The sequence below is a fragment of the Dipodomys merriami genome, unplaced genomic scaffold (genome assembly GCF_024711535.1).
Source record: "Dipodomys merriami isolate MVZ:Mamm:240054 unplaced genomic scaffold, mDipMer1.0.p SCAF_29, whole genome shotgun sequence".
Taxonomy (NCBI): Eukaryota; Metazoa; Chordata; class Mammalia; order Rodentia; family Heteromyidae; genus Dipodomys; species Dipodomys merriami.
The window spans coordinates 20,218,769-20,237,441 of NW_027204381.1; the positions used below are offsets into that span (position 1 = coordinate 20,218,769).

An 18,673-nucleotide genomic window follows, 5' to 3' on the forward strand; every position below is an offset into this window, starting at 1 on the left:
GCAAATGAAGGACCTGGCGAGGTGGGAGCAGAATGGGGCCAGTCACCACGTCCCCGGTTGAAGTCCTTTGCAGGTCTCATGAGGCCTGACCACATTCTCTTTCCCACCTGCCATCACAGGATCCTTACAAGTTGCTTCTCTCTCAACTCCCTACCCAGAGCAGCGTGTTGTCTGTTAGATTAGCTCCTAACACTAATCTGAGATAAGAATTTTCCTCTTAAGCCAATTATCATTAACCCTTGAATGTCTGGGCTTAGGAAACTTGCCCCTTAGAGGACGGAAGGAGGTTTATTTAAGGAAATAGGGGATTGTCTGGACATTAGGGCACGTCTATGGGAAAGGGTATATTCTGGAGATAGTAAAGTCTAGACTGAGTACAGAAGGTTCTTTTTAGCAATACTTCTCTTAAGTGTGGTCCCCAGATTAGCAGCATCAGCAGCCCCCAGAACCCATTGGAGATGTAGAGCCTTTGGCACCACACTTGATTCCCCCAGAACTCATTGGAGACGTAGAGCCTTTGGAGCCATGCCAAATATTGAACTTGAAGCCCTGGGAGTGGAGCCCAGTACTCTGAGTTTTAGCAAAGCCTCTAGAAGATTCAGTAAAGCACTAAAATTTGACAACTACTGCTCATGAGTCTATCTGTAGAGTTGAAAGTGCATTCTCAGGGATTAGAGGAGGGTGCGGGAGAGAAGTGGGGAGTGTCTCCCAAATGGGGAGGGCCTGTTCAGAGCACCTCTGTCAGGTTGGAAAGGTTGTGTGTTCTAGAATGAGAGATGTATTTGGGAAGGGAAAACAGATCTGCTTTATTAAAATAAGGTGATAGAGCCGGGCGCTGGTGGCTCACGCCTGTAATCCTAGCTATTCAGGAGGCTGAGATCTGAGGATCGCGGTTCAAAGCCAGCCCGGGCAGGAGAGACCGTGAGACTCCTATCTCCAATAAACCACCAGAAAACCGGAAGTGGCGCTGTAGCTCAAGTGGTAGAGCACTCGCCTTGAGCTGAAGAGCTGAGGGGCAGCGCCCAGGCCCAGAGTTCAAGCCCCACGACCGACAAAAAAAAAAAAAAAAAAAAAATAAGGTGATAGGGGGCTGGGAAGTTGGCTCAGTGGTAGAGCGCTTGCCTTGCATGCCTGAGGCCCTGGGTTCGATTCCTCAGCACCACATAAGCAAAAAGAAAAAAGCCGGAAGTGGCGCTGTGGCTCAAGTGGTAGAGCACTAGCCTTGAGCTGAAGAGCTGAGGGACAGTGTTCAGGCCCAGAGTTCAGGCCCCACAACCGGACCAAAAAAAAAAAAAAAAAGAAATAAAATAAGGTGATAGAGAAAGCAATAGAAAGGGTTATTCTGATCAAAAGAATGTATGTATGTATACATAGTGAAACCCCTTGGTACAATTAATATGCACTTAAAAAAAGACAGTAACATAAAACAGGATCTGTTAATGGGACTAGCAGTAGGAGAGGAGAGGGCTAAAAAAAAGTGGGTGAGATCTGAGGATCATGGTTCAAAGTTCACCCAGGCGGGTAAGTCTGTGAGACTCAGCTCCAATTAACCACCAGAAAACTGGAAGTGGCGCTGTGGTTCAAGTGGTAGAGCAATAGCCTTGAGCTGCAGAGCTCAGGGACAGCGCCCAGGCCCAGAGTTCAAGCCCCACAACCCACAAAGAAAAAGGATTAAATGAGAAAATATGTGCTGTATAGTAGTTGCTTAATAAATGCAACTTTCTGGGTACTGGTCACTCATACATGTAATCCTAGTGACTCACGAGGCTGAGATTTAAGAATTGCAGTTTGAAGCCAGTTGTGAGACTCACTATCTCCAGTGAACCACTAAAAAGCCAGAAGTGGAGCTATAGCTCAGGTAGGAGAGCACTAGCTTTGAGTGAAAAAGCTAAGGGATAGCACCCAGGCCCTGAGTTCAAGTTCCAGTACTGGCACGTGCATGTGTACACACACACACACACACACACACACACACACACACACAGAGCAACAGCTGAGGTATCTGGGAGTCTATAGTGGAGTATCCGAGGTTAACTTGGATGATGGAGGGCCCATCTGAAGAGTAGGAAGGTTCTGAGGGAAGCGGTGACATGGGAGCAGGAAGTGGAGAGAAGAGAGAAAGGCTGAATGTCAAGCCCATCCGTGCACACCTCACACTTACAGAGTGGGGCCTATCCTGGACTCCTGAACTGAGAGGCTGGGGAAGGGAGGAAGGTTTGACTGCTAGTAACCTCTCCCTGCCGCAGCCCAGACCAGCCGGGGTGGCGGAGCCATGCCCGCGGCCGGGCAGCCTCCCTGCCATTCCTCGGCTGTGTTGACAGGTGTGAACTTCCTCGCTGCCCTCACGAGGCGGGCCGGCTAACCTACTTACTCCTTGAAGACGCCAAGAGCGCGGGGCAAGCGGGGGGCCCAGCGTGTGGCCGGGGACCTGGGCGCACGCTGGGGACGGAGCGTGCGGACGGCGGAGGAGGACGCCGTCGGGTGGGTGTCCCTGGCCGGCCCCGCGGAGGCCTGAGTGGGGAGGAACGGACTTCTGCAGTGGTCTGGGCCGGTTTAACCTTGGCGCCGCCTGCGCCCTCCCCCAGGACGACTCCCCGTCCTGCTGTTCCAAGCCCTTCCTTTGGGGTAGGGGGAGGCCTCGCCTTGGACCAGAGCTGAGGAGATGGATGGGGGGGCGCTGCCCTCTGCACCCCACTGCCCCTACTGTCCACCCTGTCGGCGCCCCCCGTGTGACCCCCGCTCTCCTTCACTTACCGCCCCCCCGCGCCCCCAGCCGACCCTTCGCCGCTAACCGAGGCCCTGGCGCGGGGCGGTGGTCCTGCCCGGCCGTCCTCGCCCCCCGCGGGCACTGGGGCGGCGCGGGCCCTTTAAGAGCCGCGGGACCCGCGAGCGGCGGCTCGGAGAAGGCGGTCGCCCGCCCGCCGGCTCGCGGGGACCGGGACGCCGGGGACCGGGCTCGGGAGCGGGGCGCGCGCAGCCGAGCCGAGCCGGGGCGCGACCCCCGCGGTCCCTCCCCAGCCTTGTCCTCTCGAACCCGGGGCCCGGCCCTCCCCGGCTGCCCGCCCCGCCCCGGCCCCGCCCCGGCCCGGGCCACCGGGACCCGGAGCCGGGGCGCCGGTGCCGCAGCCCGAGGCCGGCGAGGAGCGCCCGGCCCGAGTCTCCCCCATCCCCGGCCCGCAGGCGCGTCAAGGTGATCAGGTGGGCGGGGGAGAGCGGGGTCCAGCCCGCGCCCGGGCGCCCGGCGGGGACCCCGGCGGGGACCCGCGTCTGTCTTTGCGGGGAGCCCGGGGTGGGGGTGGGGTGGGGATGGGGGGGCGCCGGGCCGCGGGGACCGGGCGCGAGGCCCGAGCCTCCCCTGCGCTGCCTCCGCCCGGCCCGGCGCCCCGTACCCCCGCGGACCGCGCCCGCCGCCCTCCCCCGCCCCCCGCCCCGGGCCCCGGGCCTGCGGGGTAAGGAGATTAGAGCCGGCGCGGGAGGGGGGCCGCCAGCACCCCGGAGAGGTCGGGGCTGGGCGCCGCTTCCCCGAGCGGGGGTCCCGGCCGGCGGGGAGGCGGCGGGGTGCACACACCCCGGGATCGGGGAGAGGGGAGGGCGGGGTGGGCGGCGTTGGCGGGCGCGCGCGGAGCGGGGGGCCGGGGGCGTCGCGCCGCGGACCGAGCCGGCCCTCTCCCCGCAGGCCGGCCGCGCCATGGCGGAGAAGGCGCTGGAGGCCGCGGGCTGTGGACTGGGGCCGGGGGCCGTGGCCATGGCCGTGGCGCTGGAGGACGGGGCGGAGCCCCCCGTGCTGACCACGCACCTGAAGAAGGTGGAGAACCACATCACCGAGGCCCAGCGCTTCTCCCACCTCCCCAAGCGCTCGTCGGTGGACATCGAGTTCGTGGAGCTGTCCTATTCCGTGCGGGAGGGGCCCTGCTGGCGAAAACGGGGTACGGAGCCGCCCGGCGGGGGGGGCGGGGGGGCCCTCACCAAGTTGCCTCTCCAGCAGGACGAGGCCTGGGGACCCCGCATCCTGCACGTCCGGCCCCAGCGGGACCCCGCCCCGCCCCGCACAGACCGTGCGCGCGGCTGGGCTACCAGGCTCCCCGCGCCCCCACCCGCCAGGCCGGTGGGACCCCAGGCTCACTTGGTTACTGGGGCGCTCTCTTCTCTTTCCCGCCCCGTGACCTCTGGTCCTTGAGTTTCCTTCTGTCTTTGTTTTATTTCTGGAGGATTCCTGCCTGTGGGGCCCGCCCCGGAGAGGGGCCGCTCTGTCTGGAGGCGCGCGCCCGGCACCGTTCCCCTGCACCTATTCTTAAAGATGGTCTCATTCCTGCCACCTTCCTCCCTTCTGAGGCAGGAAGGATGGAGGTTTGGCAGGATGGATGTCATCCTCCTGTTACCCATAAGGAAAGCGGGCCCTAGGGAAGTTGATGGACTAGACCAGTATCTCAAGGCTAGTGAGCGGCAGAGCGGAACGAGGAGCTCAGTATGCCAGCTTCTTCCTCCCCTCCCTTTCCCATCCGGATGGGGTCCCCTGAACCCTGACCAGTCAGTCCCCTGCACCGCTCCTCTGGGTAGCTTAAGCTGGGAAAGAGAGGGTCCCAGAACTGAGTGTGAGTCAGGGGCGGAGCCGGGACCTTGTTGACTGAGATTTAAGAAGTAAGATTGGGGTGCTTGCCAGCAGGGTGGAACATGCACTGTGTTCGCCTTCTCTATTCATTCTCATGGGTAACCAGGAGGTCCCAGGGCCCGTGGAAGCTGAGGCGTCTGGGCTCCCTGCCTAAGCAGCCTCTTTCAGGCCTGAGACCTGCTCTAGGCAAGAGGATGATGTCCTTGCTATTTTCTTAGTCCTCTAATTGCCTCATAACTTTATGGTGAAATGAAGATGTGACTAGAAAAGCCTGCTCTCTGGTTGCTTCTACATACTTTCTGCATATTGGTGCCACCAGCCAGGGCTACCTCTCTTTTTGACTTGATTAACCCTATTCTGTCCATTGTCCATCTTCCATCTTTTCTCCTCTTTTCTCTCCTCCTCTCTCTGACCTCCCTTTTCCTGTGACTTCTCTCCCCGGGAGAACAGAAAGCAATTAGGAGTAGCAGAGAGGGTGAGAACAGATGTGGAGGGAGGGAGGCTTCTGCCTCTCCCAGGTAAGGATTTGTCCCTGTCAGTCAAATTTCTTATTTTTCAAGCTGAGTGTCAGTGGCTCACACACCTGTAATCCTAGCTACTCAGGAGGCTGAGATCTGAGGATTGAGGTTTGAAACCAGCCTAGGCAGGAAAGTCCATGAGACTATCTCCAATAAATCACCAAAAAGCCAGAAATGGAGCTATGGCTCAACTGGTAGAGCACTAGCCTTGAGCAAAGGAAACTGAGCAACAGTACCCAGGCTCTAAGTTCAAACCCTAAGACTAGCACACACACACACACACATCTTATTTTTTTTTACTTTTCAAAACACTTTCCTATTATTAATGATGTCACCAAATATTTATAATAACCTTAGTAAGTCTTCAGGAGGAGTTTCTTCCATTTTTCTTTCATGGATAAAAAATTAGAGGATTAAAGATTGACTTGCTGAGTGTATAATTCCAGCCCTTGTGTGGTAGGAGGATTCTGAGTTCAAGGCCAACTTGGGGTACATAGTGAGACCCTGCCACCTCAAAAAGGAAAAAAAAAGATTTAATGACTTGACAAAGTTGCAGAGGATCAGTCAGGCGCTGGTGGCTCGTACCGTAATCTTAGAAACTCTGGAGGCCAAGAGCTGAGGATAGTGGCTCAAAGCCAGCCTGGGCAGGAAAGTCCTTGTAGGATTCTTATCTCATATTAACCACTCAAAAACTGGAAGTGGAGCTGTGGCTCAAAGTGGTAGAGTGCTAATATGTGTGTGTATATGTATATATGTGTGTGTATATGTATGTATGTATGTGTATATATATATATATTTTTTTCCAGTCCTGAGACTTCAGTTCAGGGCCTGGGCACTGCCCCTGAGCTTTCTTTTGCTCCAGGCTAGCACTGTACCACTTGAGCCACAGTGCCACTTGTGGCTTTTCTGTGTATGTGGTACTGAGGAATCACACCCAGGGCTTCATGCATGCCAGGCAAGCATTCTACCACTAAGTCACATTTCCAGTCCTAGAGTGCTAGCCTTGAGCAAAAGAGCTCAGGGACAACACCCAGGCCCTGAGTTCAAGCTCCACAACTGACCAAAAAAAAAATTGCACAGAATTATCGCCCCAGACAAAATTAAAACATTGGCGGCATCTTTCCAGTGCGAAGACCTAGCAAGCCCTCAGATGCCGAGCAGTTACGTACAGTGGAAGTTCAAATGCACGGCTTCCCAGCCCTTGGCTACTGTGTGACCTTGTCAGGCTGCGTGCCTTCTCTTGGCCTGACTCCCCTTATCTGTAAATGGGGATGATAACTCCAGCTTGTTGAGGAGCTCAGCTGCATTGTCTGTGGAAGAGCTTTGTGAAAGGCAAGTGGAAGATGATACTCGTGCTAGGCTTCATGTTCCACCAGCGCCTGGCTGTGATTAAATGAGGGGAAGGTTCACTCCTGTACTTTCTTCCCCTGCACAAGAAATCACTTCCTGTGTGGGGTGCCGGACAGCATATGCTGGGGTGTACCACCCATGACATGGGGATGAGTGAGGAAGGGCATTGAAACCTATGGCTTCTTCTTCCAGTAAAGAGCATGCTGTGTGACCTCTTGTGAGTCACCGGCTGCTCTGGTCTCACTTGGCCCATTCCAGCTTAGAAACAAGCAGGGCCGGGCCATTGATGAGTGTAGCTGTGACAGTAAGCTGGGGCTGCCCCCCTTCCCACAGGACATGCCCAAGGGGACAGCTGGGCCCAGCACACAGTCCTGGTGTGGTGGTCAGTGAGGAAGCCTTTCCTTGTCTCTGCTCAGGAGGTAGGGTGGGGATGGGTGGAGGGCGGGTGGGTGGGGGCTGGGTGCTCTGTGCCTCCTCAGAGGTAAGCCACACCTTGTCAGTTTTCTCATCCTCCTCCACCCCAGCTCACCGGTGTGGCCATGGTAGTCCCTGCCCTCTGTTTCCTGGACTGTTTTACATAGCAGAGCTTTGCTTCCTGAAGCCTGGGGGGATTCTGTCATTCATCCCTCGCTCCTGCGTCACCTCTTCCACGGATCCACTCCCGATTTTCCACCCCCCACCCCATCAGTTCCACTTTATGCGTTCTCGTGGCAGCCTCCTGGTGCTTCTATCATAGCCCGTATTTACTGTTTTTCAGATCACAGGTATTTTCAGTCTGTCTGTGATCTTTTTGTCCAGTATTTGTTACAGAGCCTGGTATATTGTAGGTATCTCCATGCATTGGTCAAGTATTACCCATACAGTCACTTTTTAAATGTACTCTACAGGCCAAGTTCTGTGTCATATGCTTTATCAAATCTTCCTAACAACCCTATGAGATAGGTATTATCCTCTTCATTTTACAGATGAGGGATCTGGAACTTAGAGAGGCTAAGCCACTTGCTTGAGGCCATATACCTAGGACATATGGAGCCAGAATTTGAACCCAGATCCACCTGACTCCATCCTACTAGCCTTTATGCATGTGCCGCCTCTTAGTGAAGGAATAACAGGTGAAGTTTTGCCAGGGCCATGTTAGGGGTTGGAGAGACAGTATTGCAGGGCAGAGAATTCACAAAAAAGACAGGCTTATTTTTCTCAGAGGCAAAAGCTCTGAGAACCCACACTTACTGAGCACCTACTACACGCTAGACAGACCGTGAAGGTTGGAAAGATGAGTAAGACACAGAAACTCAATGACTAATAGGCGGGAGGAGAAGATGAGCGACATGATCAAGTCAAGAACATGTTGGCAGATGACAGGTGCTTTGGGAACGCAGAGGTCAGCCAGCCAGCAGGGCTGTCCTCTGCGGGACCAGTGGGAAAGTCTCCCTGACCACTGTGATCCCAGGGAGGAGCAGGGTCTTCCAGGACCTCAATCCCATTCGAGAGGCCTAGGGTGGTTTTGGAGGGACAGGGTGGGAGTGTCCGAGTCCTCGTTGGTGTGAGAGCGGCTCCTCCATCCCGGGCCCTGTCACACTGCACGCGGCCTGAGCACATCACCCACGGCCGCAGCTGCTACGAGGAATTTGGGTGTGTCTCTATTCACAGCAACTATGACCAGAGGCCCCCTCTCTTCCTCACTTGCAGGTTATAAGACCCTCCTCAAGTGCCTATCTGGTAAATTCTGTCGCCGGGAACTGATTGGGATCATGGGCCCCTCTGGGGCTGGGAAGTCCACGTTCATGAACATCTTGGCGGGGTACAGGTGAGAACCAGAGAGGGATTCAGGAAGAAGGCTTGCGTGGGGAGTGTGGAGGTGGCTTTGATTCTTATCCCTCAACCAATGTCCTCACAGGGAGACCGGAATGAAAGGGCAGATCCTGGTTAATGGGAGGCCGAGAGAGCTGAGGACCTTCCGGAAGATGTCCTGCTACATCATGCAGGATGACATGCTACTGCCCCACCTCACAGTGCTGGAAGCCATGATGGTGAGGGCAAGATGGCCGTCCCCTTCCCTCTAGTCCCTTTCTGACTACAACCCTTCCCCCTGCCCTCCAAATCCCCCATCAGCAGAGGGCTTCAGGCTGTATCCTCCTACACAGAGCTCTCTTGCCTGCTCTTTGGCCCCAGGTCTCAGCCAACCTGAAGCTGAGTGAGAAACAAGAGGTGAAGAAGGAGCTGGTAAGTGAAGAAGAGGAGGCCCGAGACCTTTGAGGGGATGAGTTCAGGGGGGCTCAGAGTCTGGGTGAGAGAGTGAAAGCCAAAGTGTGGGCCAAAGATTTAAAGGGGGTGGTGCCTGAGGGAAGTGGAGACCCTGAATCTGACTTAGGCTGGTGTGTGTGTGTGTGTGTGTGTGTATGGCTCAGGTGACAGAGATCCTGACGGCACTGGGCCTGATGTCCTGCTCGCACACACGGACAGCTCTGCTCTCTGGCGGGCAGAGGAAGCGCCTGGCTATCGCCCTGGAGTTGGTCAACAATCCGCCTGTCATGTTCTTTGATGAACCGACCAGGTAGTTCTCCCCCAGGAATCCTCCTCCCTCCCCGCCTCCCTCCCCCACTGCCTGCAGCCTCCTGGGGCCAAGAAAAGGGCCGACTCCTCATCTCCATCCTTGCCCTCTCCCCTCCATTGATGGCTCTCTCTCTTCTTCCCTCACCAAGTCCTGTTGATTCCACCTCCTTTTTGGTAGCTTTCAGCTCCCCCCACCCCATGGCTAGTGCCAGGGCTAGTGTGTTCAGGTCATCCTCAGTGCCTCTCATCTACCTGCCTCTAATCTTTCTCAGCCAGTACTTTTGTTGTTGTTGTCAGTCACGGGGCTTGAACTCTGGGCCTGGGTGCTGTCTCTCAACTCTTCAGCTTCAGGCGAGCGCTCTGCCGCGGAGCCACCTTCCCAGCCCCATCAGCCAGTCTTTCTCCCACCTGCAGCCAGAGTAGACTTTCTTCTCAAAGACAAGGCTGCTTCCAGCATGCAACGAGTTCCATTTGCCCTCAGAATAAAAGCCAGGTGGCTTACAAGGTCCTGCTCTGAACCTATTTCTGCAGCCTCATGTCTTGTATTTTATGCTCTAATAACACCGATTTGCTGATAGTTTGCTTGGTGGAACCATGTGTTTCATGCCTCTAAGCTTTGCCCGTGCTGCGCATTCTGCCTGGAATGCCCTTCACCACACACTGCCCCTTTCTACCTTCACCAGTGTAATGCTTACTTCTTCGGATTCGCTCAGGAACCTTCTCTGGCTGCCCTCCAGCCTCCTGCTACAGCATGGCTGCTCTCCCGCCTCGCCTTCTCTCGGTTGCTATAGCACTTTCTCCATCCCCCAAATCAACTGCGAGCTTGTCTCCCTCCCTCCAGACCACAGTCTCATCTATGAATCATTGCCATTCCAGTGCCTGGCATACAACAGGTGCTTGGTAGAGGCTTGTTAAAGAGAACGGGGCTCTGGGCTTCTGGTAGCTCCAAATGCCAGAAAACATGCCTGGTGTACAGGAGATGGAGGCAGCTACAAGGGCCCCCCTTTCCTGCCAGCTCCCTCCCTTGGGCAGCGGCTGCTCTGCCCTTCCCCCCTCAGCTCTCTCTTCCTGCCCCACCCACCTCACCTGGCCCCATGCTGTCCTCTCTCCGGACAGCGGTCTGGACAGTGCTTCTTGTTTCCAAGTGGTGTCCCTCATGAAGTCCCTGGCCCAAGGGGGGCGTACCATCATCTGCACCATCCACCAGCCCAGCGCCAAGCTCTTTGAGATGTTTGACAAGGTGAGTTCGTGTCTGGGTCTGGAAAAAGGTTGGCTTGACATGGAGAAGGGGAAGGAGGCCAGGAGAGGTGCTGATGGGGGCCCTGGGCCCTCTGCTCCTTGTCTTCCTCACCCCTGTCTTCTGCCTCAGCTCTACATCCTGAGCCAGGGTCAGTGCATCTTTAAGGGCGTGGTCACCAACCTGATCCCCTATCTGAAGGGGCTGGGCCTGCACTGCCCCACCTACCACAACCCAGCTGACTTCAGTGAGTGGGGACGGGGAAGGGGTGGGATGCATTGATGGGTGCACCCTGGGGCTTGGTCAGACGCCCTCTTGGGGCAGCGACCTGCCTGTCACCTGCCTCCACACACTCACCACACCAAGGAGGTGCTGCTGAGCCTCGGGGTGGCCATGGTAAACCCGAGCTGAGCCTGTGGATGTGTGTGTCCGCAGTTATCGAGGTGGCATCTGGAGAGTATGGAGACTTGAACCCCATGCTGTTCAGGGCAGTACAGAATGGACTTTGTGCCATGGCTGAGAAGAAGAGCAGTCCGGAGAAGAATGAGGTCCCTTCTCACTGTCCCTCTTGCCCACCGGTGAGTGGAGTGGATTGGGCAGCAAGGGCAGAGTGGGGGAAGGGAGATGGGCTCATGGATTGGGGCCCTGCCAAAGAGGCCATGCCTCAGGGGTATCACAACCCCTGGGTTCTTGGAACAAATCCACCATGAACGGCCTGTGTCCTCAGCCCCAGCAACTGTGCTCAGCTTTGGTTTGTACAAATGTGTCCTCAGTGCTCACCTGAACCACTGGTCTCATAGCCAGGGGACTTCCTGTCATCTCTAACCAGAAGTGACGCCATTTCCCTCCCATGGGTGCTGGGAGAGTGTACTACCTAGTCACATGAAGTTCTTAGCAGCCACCGGGGCAGCGCACGCGTGGCCTGTGCCAAGCCTCTTCATTAGATGAGATACTGTCACCTTTCAAAACCAAAGGCTTACTCTTCATTATCATTAGCATTGTTGTCATCATTATTGAATAACTTTACTGTGAAACTCATTGTCCTAAAGGAATTATGGCCTTAGTGGGTTTTTTTGTTTGTTTTTGTTTTTGTTTTGTTTTGATTCTGGGACTTGAATTCAGGGTCTTTCACCCTCACTTGGCCTTTTTTTTTTTTGGGCCAGTCCTGGGCTTGAACTCAGGTCTTAGGTGCTGTCCCTGAGCTTTTGTGCTCAAAGCTAGTGCTCTATCATTTGAGCCATAGTTCACTTCTGGCTTTTTTTGGTGCTTAATTAGAAATAAAGAGTTTCACACGCTTTCCTGTCTGGGCTAGCTTTGAACTATGATTGTCAGATCTTAGCTTCCTGAATAGCTAGGATTAGGCGTGAGCTGCCAGTCACCAGCTTCTGAGTGGTAATGTTAATGGGATTAAAGAACCTGGAGCTCAGGCTGGGAAGGTGGCTTACTGGTAGAGTGTTGCTTAACATGCATGAAGCCCTGGGTTTGATTCCCCAGTAGCACATAAACAGAAAAGGCTGGAAATGGCACTGTGGCTCAAAGTGGTAGAGTACTAGCCTTGAACAAAAGCAGCTCAGGCATAGGGGACAGGCCCTGAGTTCAAGGCCTGGCAAAAAAGAAAAAGAACTCTGAGCTAACACGAGGTCCTTGGCGCCTTCCCATCTCCTAGCTCCCAAGTCTTCACCCACTCCTGTGTCTCTCTCTTCCTCAGTATCCCTCCGATTCAGACCCCTAAATCTAGCTTCCAGGCACACAGCTCAGTGGAGGAGGCCTCCTCTCTTCAGTAGACCTCAGCCTGCCCTGGGAAAGGCTGAGTGGGCTGCAGCGAGTGGAGCAGACTCACCTGGTCTCATTTCTTCTCCCCAGGACGTGGATACCATCGAGAGCCACACCTTTGCCACCAGCACCCTCACCCAGTTCTGCATCCTCTTCAGGAGGACCTTCCTGTCCATCCTCAGGGACACGGTGAGGCATTGAGTTGGAGGAGAGGAGGCCCAGGCCTGGCCTTTTGAGTGGTAGGATTGCAGCTGCTGGAATAAGAATGCCCCCCTCCCCCGCCCGCTCCCGCCCCCCCATCCCACAACTTCCAGTGCCTCTGTGGGACCATGTGCAAGAAAGTGCAGTTTGGCGTTCCTGCCCCAGTGTGTCCTGTGCTGTGTCCTGCCTGGCCAACACCTTGGGACACATTCTGTCATCAGGACCCCTTCCACAGGTCCTGACCCACTTGCGGTTCATGTCCCACGTGGTGATCGGCGTGCTCATCGGTCTCCTCTACCTGCACATCGGCGATGACGCCAGCAAGGTCTTCAACAACACCGGCTGCCTCTTCTTCTCCATGCTGTTCCTCATGTTTGCTGCCCTCATGCCAACTGTGCTTACCTGTAAGCTGAGCTGCCTGAGGGGTGAGGCCTGGGTGCGGGGCACGAGGGCCAGGGGCTCACCATGGAGCCTGATCCACCCGTCTCCTCAGTCCCCTTAGAGATGGCAGTCTTCATGAGGGAGCATCTCAACTACTGGTACAGCCTCAAAGCGTATTACCTGGCCAAGACCATGGCTGACGTGCCCTTTCAGGTGAGCCTCTTCCTCTCAGCTGTCCACTGTCTCCTCCGTCCTTGCTTGCTGGCCTCCCTTAACCTGCGTTCTCCCATCCTTTCCTTCTACTCCCCCGCAAAGAGGTGGTGAGTACTTCCTGTGCACTGCGCTAACCAGGCACACATGTGGGAAATGAACAACAACAAAAATCTGTGGAACTCGGGATAGAACTCAGCGCTTTTACTTCTGTGAATAATGACAGTAACGACTTCAGGATGGTGTTTGAAAAATACATGTAAATTGTGTGTGTGTGTGTCTATGTGCATGTGTGCCAATCCTGAGTCTTGAACTCAGTGTCTGGGCATTGCCCCTGAACTCTAGCACAGTTCTACTTCTAGCTTTTTGGTAGTTTATTGACGATAAGAGTCTTCGGGACTTTCCTGCCTAGGCTGGCTTTGCACTGTGATCCTCAGATCTCAGCCTCCTGTGTAGTTAGGATTAGAGTCCTAACCACTTATGCATGGTATGTCTAGATTAAAAAAAAATCACTATGGGATACATATTAAGTGAAACAAATGAAAGCACTCAGTTATCTCATATAGTTACTTTTCTGTGAAAGAGAAGCTAAGATATATCTATTTAACAAACATTCCTGATACAAAGTAATTTTATTATCTGTAGTCTCCATGTTGTACATTACATAGCTGGACCTGCTGATTCTACATATCTGCTTCTTTGTATCCAAAAAGATGATAGTTTCAAGGAGGGACAAAACATTGCTGTGGAAAGCCAATTAATTAACAACATAAGAAAAAGCTGGTCCAGAGAGGAAGGAAGGCCTTCTGGCCCTCAAAGGGAGAAGTTACCATGTAACTTCAGAATAAGCCTCATGAAACTGTGTTCCTTTGACTCAGGCCTGTAATCCTAGCTACTCTGGAAGCTGAGATCTGAGGATCGTGATTCAACATTCAACGCCAGCTTGGGCAGGAAAGTCTTTGAGACTCTTATTTCCAATTAATCACCAAAAAGCTAGAAGTGATCTGCTGCTCAAGTGGGAGAGTGCTAGCCTTGAGCAAAAAAGCTCAGGGAAGCTGGGCACCAGTAGCTCATGCCTGTCATCCTAGCTACTCAGGAGACTGAGATTTGAGGAATGAGATTCAAAGCCAGGCCAGGCTGAGAAGTCTGTGAGACTCTTATCTCCAGTTAATCACACACACATAAAAAGGCAGACGTGGAGCTGTGGCTTAAGTGGTAGAGCATTAATTAGCCTTGTGCAAAAAAGCTCAGGGACAGAACCCAGGTCTGAGTTCAAGCCCTAGGACTAGCACCAAAAAAAAAAAAAAAAAAAGATGGAAGGAAGGATGAAGAAAGGAAGGAGGGAGGAAGGAAGAGGAAAGCTCAGGGATAGTTCAAGCCCGAGTACTGGTGCGTGCGCGCGCACACACACGAGACAGACACACAGAGAAAGAGAGAGATGGAGAGAGAGATGGAGAGAGAGAGAGAGGGAGAGAGAGAGAGGCCTAATAGATGAGATTTAGGAAGCTGAGTGAGAGTCATACGGTCAGGGAAGAAGGGGACCCATGTCAATCTGGGGAGCAGTGTGAACAAGTGTGGAGGTAGGGTAGGCATGGCCGGCTCTGGGCCTCATTCCTGTGGAGAGTGGAGGGTCTAGGCCACATGTCCCTGGCTCAAAATCCCCTGCCCAGCTGTGTGCCTGCTCCTCAGGTGATGTGCCCGTTGGTATACTGCAGCATAGTGTACTGGATGACCGGCCAACCAGCTGAGACCAGCCGCTTCCTGCTCTTCTCAGCCTTGGCCACAGCCACCGCCTTAGTGGCTCAATCCTTGGGACTGCTGATCGGAGCTGCCTCCAACTCCCTGCAGGTGGGAATGCTGGCACGTGGGACTTCCCAAACAACGATGGGGTCTTGGGGGAGGGATCAGGGGCTGGGATGAACCTGTGGGAAACTCAGGGACCACCCTAATCCCAGTCACCCCATGACAGCCCGGCCCCCTCCCCCTCCTCTCCAGGTGGCCACTTTTGTGGGTCCAGTTACTGCCATCCCTGTCCTTTTGTTCTCTGGCTTCTTTGTCACCTTCAAGACCATCCCCACTTACCTGCAATGGAGCTCCTACCTCTCCTATGTCAGGTTGGTGCCTCTTTCCTCCACGCCTGCCCCTGCCCTTCCTTACAAGAAGCCCCGCCTAGCAGCTCTCTCGGCTGTGCCAACTCTGGCAGCTACCAGGGGCATCCTGGCTGGTCCCTGGGAATGACAGCATTGTGGCTGGGCTCTGGCGATTTGCTGAAGGAGCGGGGTGCCCTGCCCTCTGATGCCCCTAGGTATGGCTTTGAGGGTGCGATCCTGACCATCTATGGCATGGAGCGAGGAGACCTGACATGCTTAGAGGAGCGCTGCCAATTCCGGGAGCCACAGAGCATCCTGCGAGCCCTGGATGTGGAGGATGCCAAACTGTACCTGGACTTCCTGGTCTTGGGCATCTTCTTCCTGGCCCTCCGGCTGCTGGCATACCTTGTGCTCCGGTACAGGGTCAAGTCGGAGAGATAAAGCCTTGTGGGCAGCCCCTGCAGCAGGGAGCCCCCAGCTCCAGCCTTTCTGGGGACAGTTTTAACCTTGTAGACTTGGGCATTGGTTGCTGGTGCAGCCGCCCTCTCCCCCTCAGCTGCTCAGATGCCTGGCGGTGGGACTGTGCTGCCAGCCTCGGCCCTGGGCGGGTGGGGCTCCGGCCAGGAGTCTTCCCAGACTGATGCAGTTTGTAGCTTCCTCCCTTCTCTCTCCAACACCTGCATGCAAAGACTGCCGGGAGGCAGCCACCCTCTTGCGACCTGCGGCACCCTCCTTTGTCGTCTGCCTGGGAGTCCTAGACTCTCGAGGCTCTCACTTACGACTGACCAAAGTGGACCCCACTGGGGTCTCCACCACAACCATGTTTGTAAAGAAGGCTGCTGAAAGGTTGGCGTTCCAGGGCTGGGCCTTGGTGGAGTCCACTGGAGGGGCCGGGGGAGAGCATCCCATCACTGACTTTGGGATGAACCAAGGAGGGACTCTGGAAGTCTCTTCTAACTCCCCCTCTCCGCCATGCTGGCTCGTTTGGACAATCTGCTGGGACAGAAGCTGGGTTTTCTGTCTGGGGATCGGGGATCGGGGAGGCCATGGGATGTCCCAACCCCCTTTCGGGTACACATTTGGTCAGGGTCCAGCTGGCGGTATCTCTGCAATAACGCCTGCGTTTCTCCCCCGCCCACCACTGGGATGCAGAATGCACTTGGTTCTGGAGAAGGGGAGAGCGGGGGCACCCCCTTCTTGCTGCTCCCGTCACATGGTCCACGGACGCCTTCCAGGGTCCCAGGCACTTCCATGCGAGTGGGCAATCTCAGCCCCACACCTGCGCTGTTCCCTCCAGCTCAGAGAGAGCGGTGGTGACACAGAGGTGGCGGTGGCAGGTGCCCTGGGGAGGGCAGTGCCAGGCTCCTCATAGGATCCCACTTTGAGACTCTAGGGGAGAGGCTGGTGCTGCCGCAAGTGACTCCAGGACCTGCAGGTGTCTACTCCCAGTCTTCCCTCCCTCCTGAGTGAGGGGTGGCACTAGAGGTCAGGACCCAACAAGCACAAGCAGGAGCAGAAGCTTGGCCTTGGCCATCACCACCCCATGGCTCTCCTTTTGTGCTCCAAGCTGACATTCTCACTCTCCTGCTCCTTCTCTAGCTGCTTGCTGCTCATTCAAACTCCTGTCCTCATCTGTCCACCCTCTACCCATCAGCAGGTAACCCCTGGGCATCTGAACAGCCTGCCCTGTTCACCAAGATGGCGTCCACACATTAAGCTTGTCTGGCTTTTCCAGTGGGTCCAGGCTCATTCTACTCATTTCTTCTCCCCAGAATCTTTCCCTTCCCCTTCCTGTCCACACACCTCTCCGTCTTCCCTCACTCTGCCACAGGTTCTCATGACCCAGAGATGCCAGTTGTATTTGTGGGATTTCACCCATTATTAATAAAACCTATATTTATACAGTACACAGTATGTGAATGTGTATGGTTCTGTCACCTGGTACGGATGAGCTAATAAGGGAGTCATTAAAGCACTTGTGAAGATGTCTGCCAACTTTCAGGGGCCTGTGACAGGGATGGTAAATGCTGGGCGCACGTCAAGTCAGTGAGTGCAGCCTATGGAATATCTGAATCATGCATTCCATCTTACCGGTGCTTCGTGCTCAGCATCTCAAGTAAGGCCTTGGAGGACTCATGCTTGGATCAGTAAAATGCCACCAGCTCTCAGGAGGTGGAGGTAGATGCAGGCCTGGAGACCAGGTCTTTTGCTTCCAGATGTCTTGTTCTTGGCATTGGTCAGTGTCCCTGTTCATGGTGTGCACATGGTGTGAGTTCCTGTGCGGGTTGCATGGCTGTATTTTGCCCTAATGATTGGTATCCTCCTGGTCTGTCAGGACTCACTGAACCCTGGTTGCGCTGGGTGGGGAGTATATCAGGGGTCATGAATGGAATGGGAAGCAGGACAGAATCTGGAACCTTGTTCCTATAGTAGGAGTGGCAGAGATCTCATTGAGCTTACTCTAGACTTCATTCCTTACCCTCCTCTGTGTGTGTGTGTGTGTGTGTGTGTGTGTGTGTGTGTGTGTGTGTGTGTGCACGTGTGTGCATGCGCAAGCACGCTGGTATTGGGGCTTGAACTCAGTGCCTTGCATTTTCACTCAGTGTTTTTGCCCATGACTGGCACATTACCATTTGAGCCACACCCCTACTTCCAGCTTTTGCTGGCTGATTGGAGGTAAGAGTCTTATAGATAGTTTTCTTCCTGGGCTGGTTCTGAACTGAGATTCTCAGATCTCAGCCTCCTGAGTAGTTAGAATTATAAATCATTGGCATTCAGTTCCTTCTTTTCTTTTCTGTGGGTCCACATTTACCAGGACTGAGCCATCAGCCGTCAAGACTGCAGGCCCAGAGATTTGGAAGAGGTGAGTGTCCAGAAGGTCTTGAGGGCTAGTGGCTAGATGACCCAAGAGGCAGCAATTGTCTCACTCTCTTCTGTCCTGGGCTTGATGCTGGGGATCTGAAGGAAGGGACAGGCAGCAGCCCTGGCAGATGCCCGAAAGACCCCACTTGGGTGACATGTAGACTAAATGCCCTGGGATGGACCAGAGTCCAGTCTATGACTAGTTGGAAATTGGACTGGAGATGTCTCAGAGGATTTGACTGACAGCGGGAGGTGGAAAATCCTAGGTTGCTTTGGGTGTCCTGGGAGCTCCTTCTCCATGAAGTGATGCGGCTCCACAAGCCATGCATGGCTCTTCACAAGTCAAAGGGCACAGAGGTTCACCATCAAGTTGTCTTTCTTAAGGTCCTCATCTTTACCTTTTTTCTTTCAAAATGCAAATACTTCTTGGCATTGGCGGCTTACACCTGTAATCCTAGCTACTCAGGAGACTGAGATCCAGAGAATTGTGGTTTCAGGAAGTCAGCTGGGACAGAAAATTCCATGAGCCTCTATCTCCAAAATAATCAGCAAAAAATCAGGCTGGAGGTATGGTTCAAGTGGCAGAGCACTAGCTGAGCTAGCAAGCAGAAGAAGCATGAGGCCCTAACATAACCCTGGTATTAGTAAGAAAAACTGCAAATAGGTCTGAAGGAGTTAAGCATTTAAAAATGCACACATTCACAAGCACCATGGGGAGGGGAGGCAGCAAACAGCCACGCTGGAGCCAGCACGAGTCATTTAGACACTGAGAACATTTGTAGAGTGGTTCACAAATTTGCAACAAGCTCTTTCCATCCCACAGGAACCCCATGAGCGGTTTGCATGAGTTCTCTCCTCTCCTCTTCTTACAGGACAGGAAAGTGAAGCC

The 18,673-nt window shown here is 54.5% G+C and overlaps 1 protein-coding gene across 2 annotated transcripts; it reads left to right on the forward strand.

Annotated features, from left to right (window-relative positions):
* The first annotated feature begins 2,943 nt into the window (after window positions 1-2,943).
* LOC138839008 (ATP-binding cassette sub-family G member 4) lies at window positions 2,944-16,818 on the forward strand. 2 transcript variants are annotated; one of them, XM_070038655.1, is made up of 15 exons: window positions 2,944-3,198; window positions 3,677-3,926; window positions 8,167-8,284; window positions 8,375-8,507; window positions 8,650-8,700; window positions 8,886-9,031; window positions 10,147-10,270; window positions 10,400-10,514; window positions 10,703-10,845; window positions 12,131-12,229; window positions 12,477-12,645; window positions 12,735-12,835; window positions 14,522-14,680; window positions 14,828-14,946; window positions 15,138-16,818. In XM_070038655.1, exons 2-15 carry the CDS (start codon window positions 3,689-3,691, stop codon window positions 15,361-15,363), a joined length of 1,941 nt encoding a protein of 646 aa, XP_069894756.1. In that variant the 5' UTR covers window positions 2,944-3,198; window positions 3,677-3,688; the 3' UTR covers window positions 15,364-16,818. The 2 variants fall into 2 exon arrangements, with proteins under 2 accessions (XP_069894756.1, XP_069894755.1); XM_070038654.1 differs by having other exon boundaries at window positions 2,944-3,190.
* The last annotated feature ends 1,855 nt before the right edge of the window (window positions 16,819-18,673 follow it).

Excerpts from the sequence above, each read along its gene's own strand:
- LOC138839008 (XM_070038655.1), top strand. The coding sequence starts at position 3,689 with ATGGCGGAGAAGGCGCTGGAGGCCGCGGGCTGTGGACTGGGGCCGGGG. Across the intron at positions 10,515-10,702 it reads CCACAACCCAGCTGACTTCA|TTATCGAGGTGGCATCTGGA; the intron begins GTGAGTGGGGAC and ends GTGTGTCCGCAG. Across the intron at positions 14,681-14,827 it reads CTGCCTCCAACTCCCTGCAG|GTGGCCACTTTTGTGGGTCC; the intron begins GTGGGAATGCTG and ends CCTCCTCTCCAG.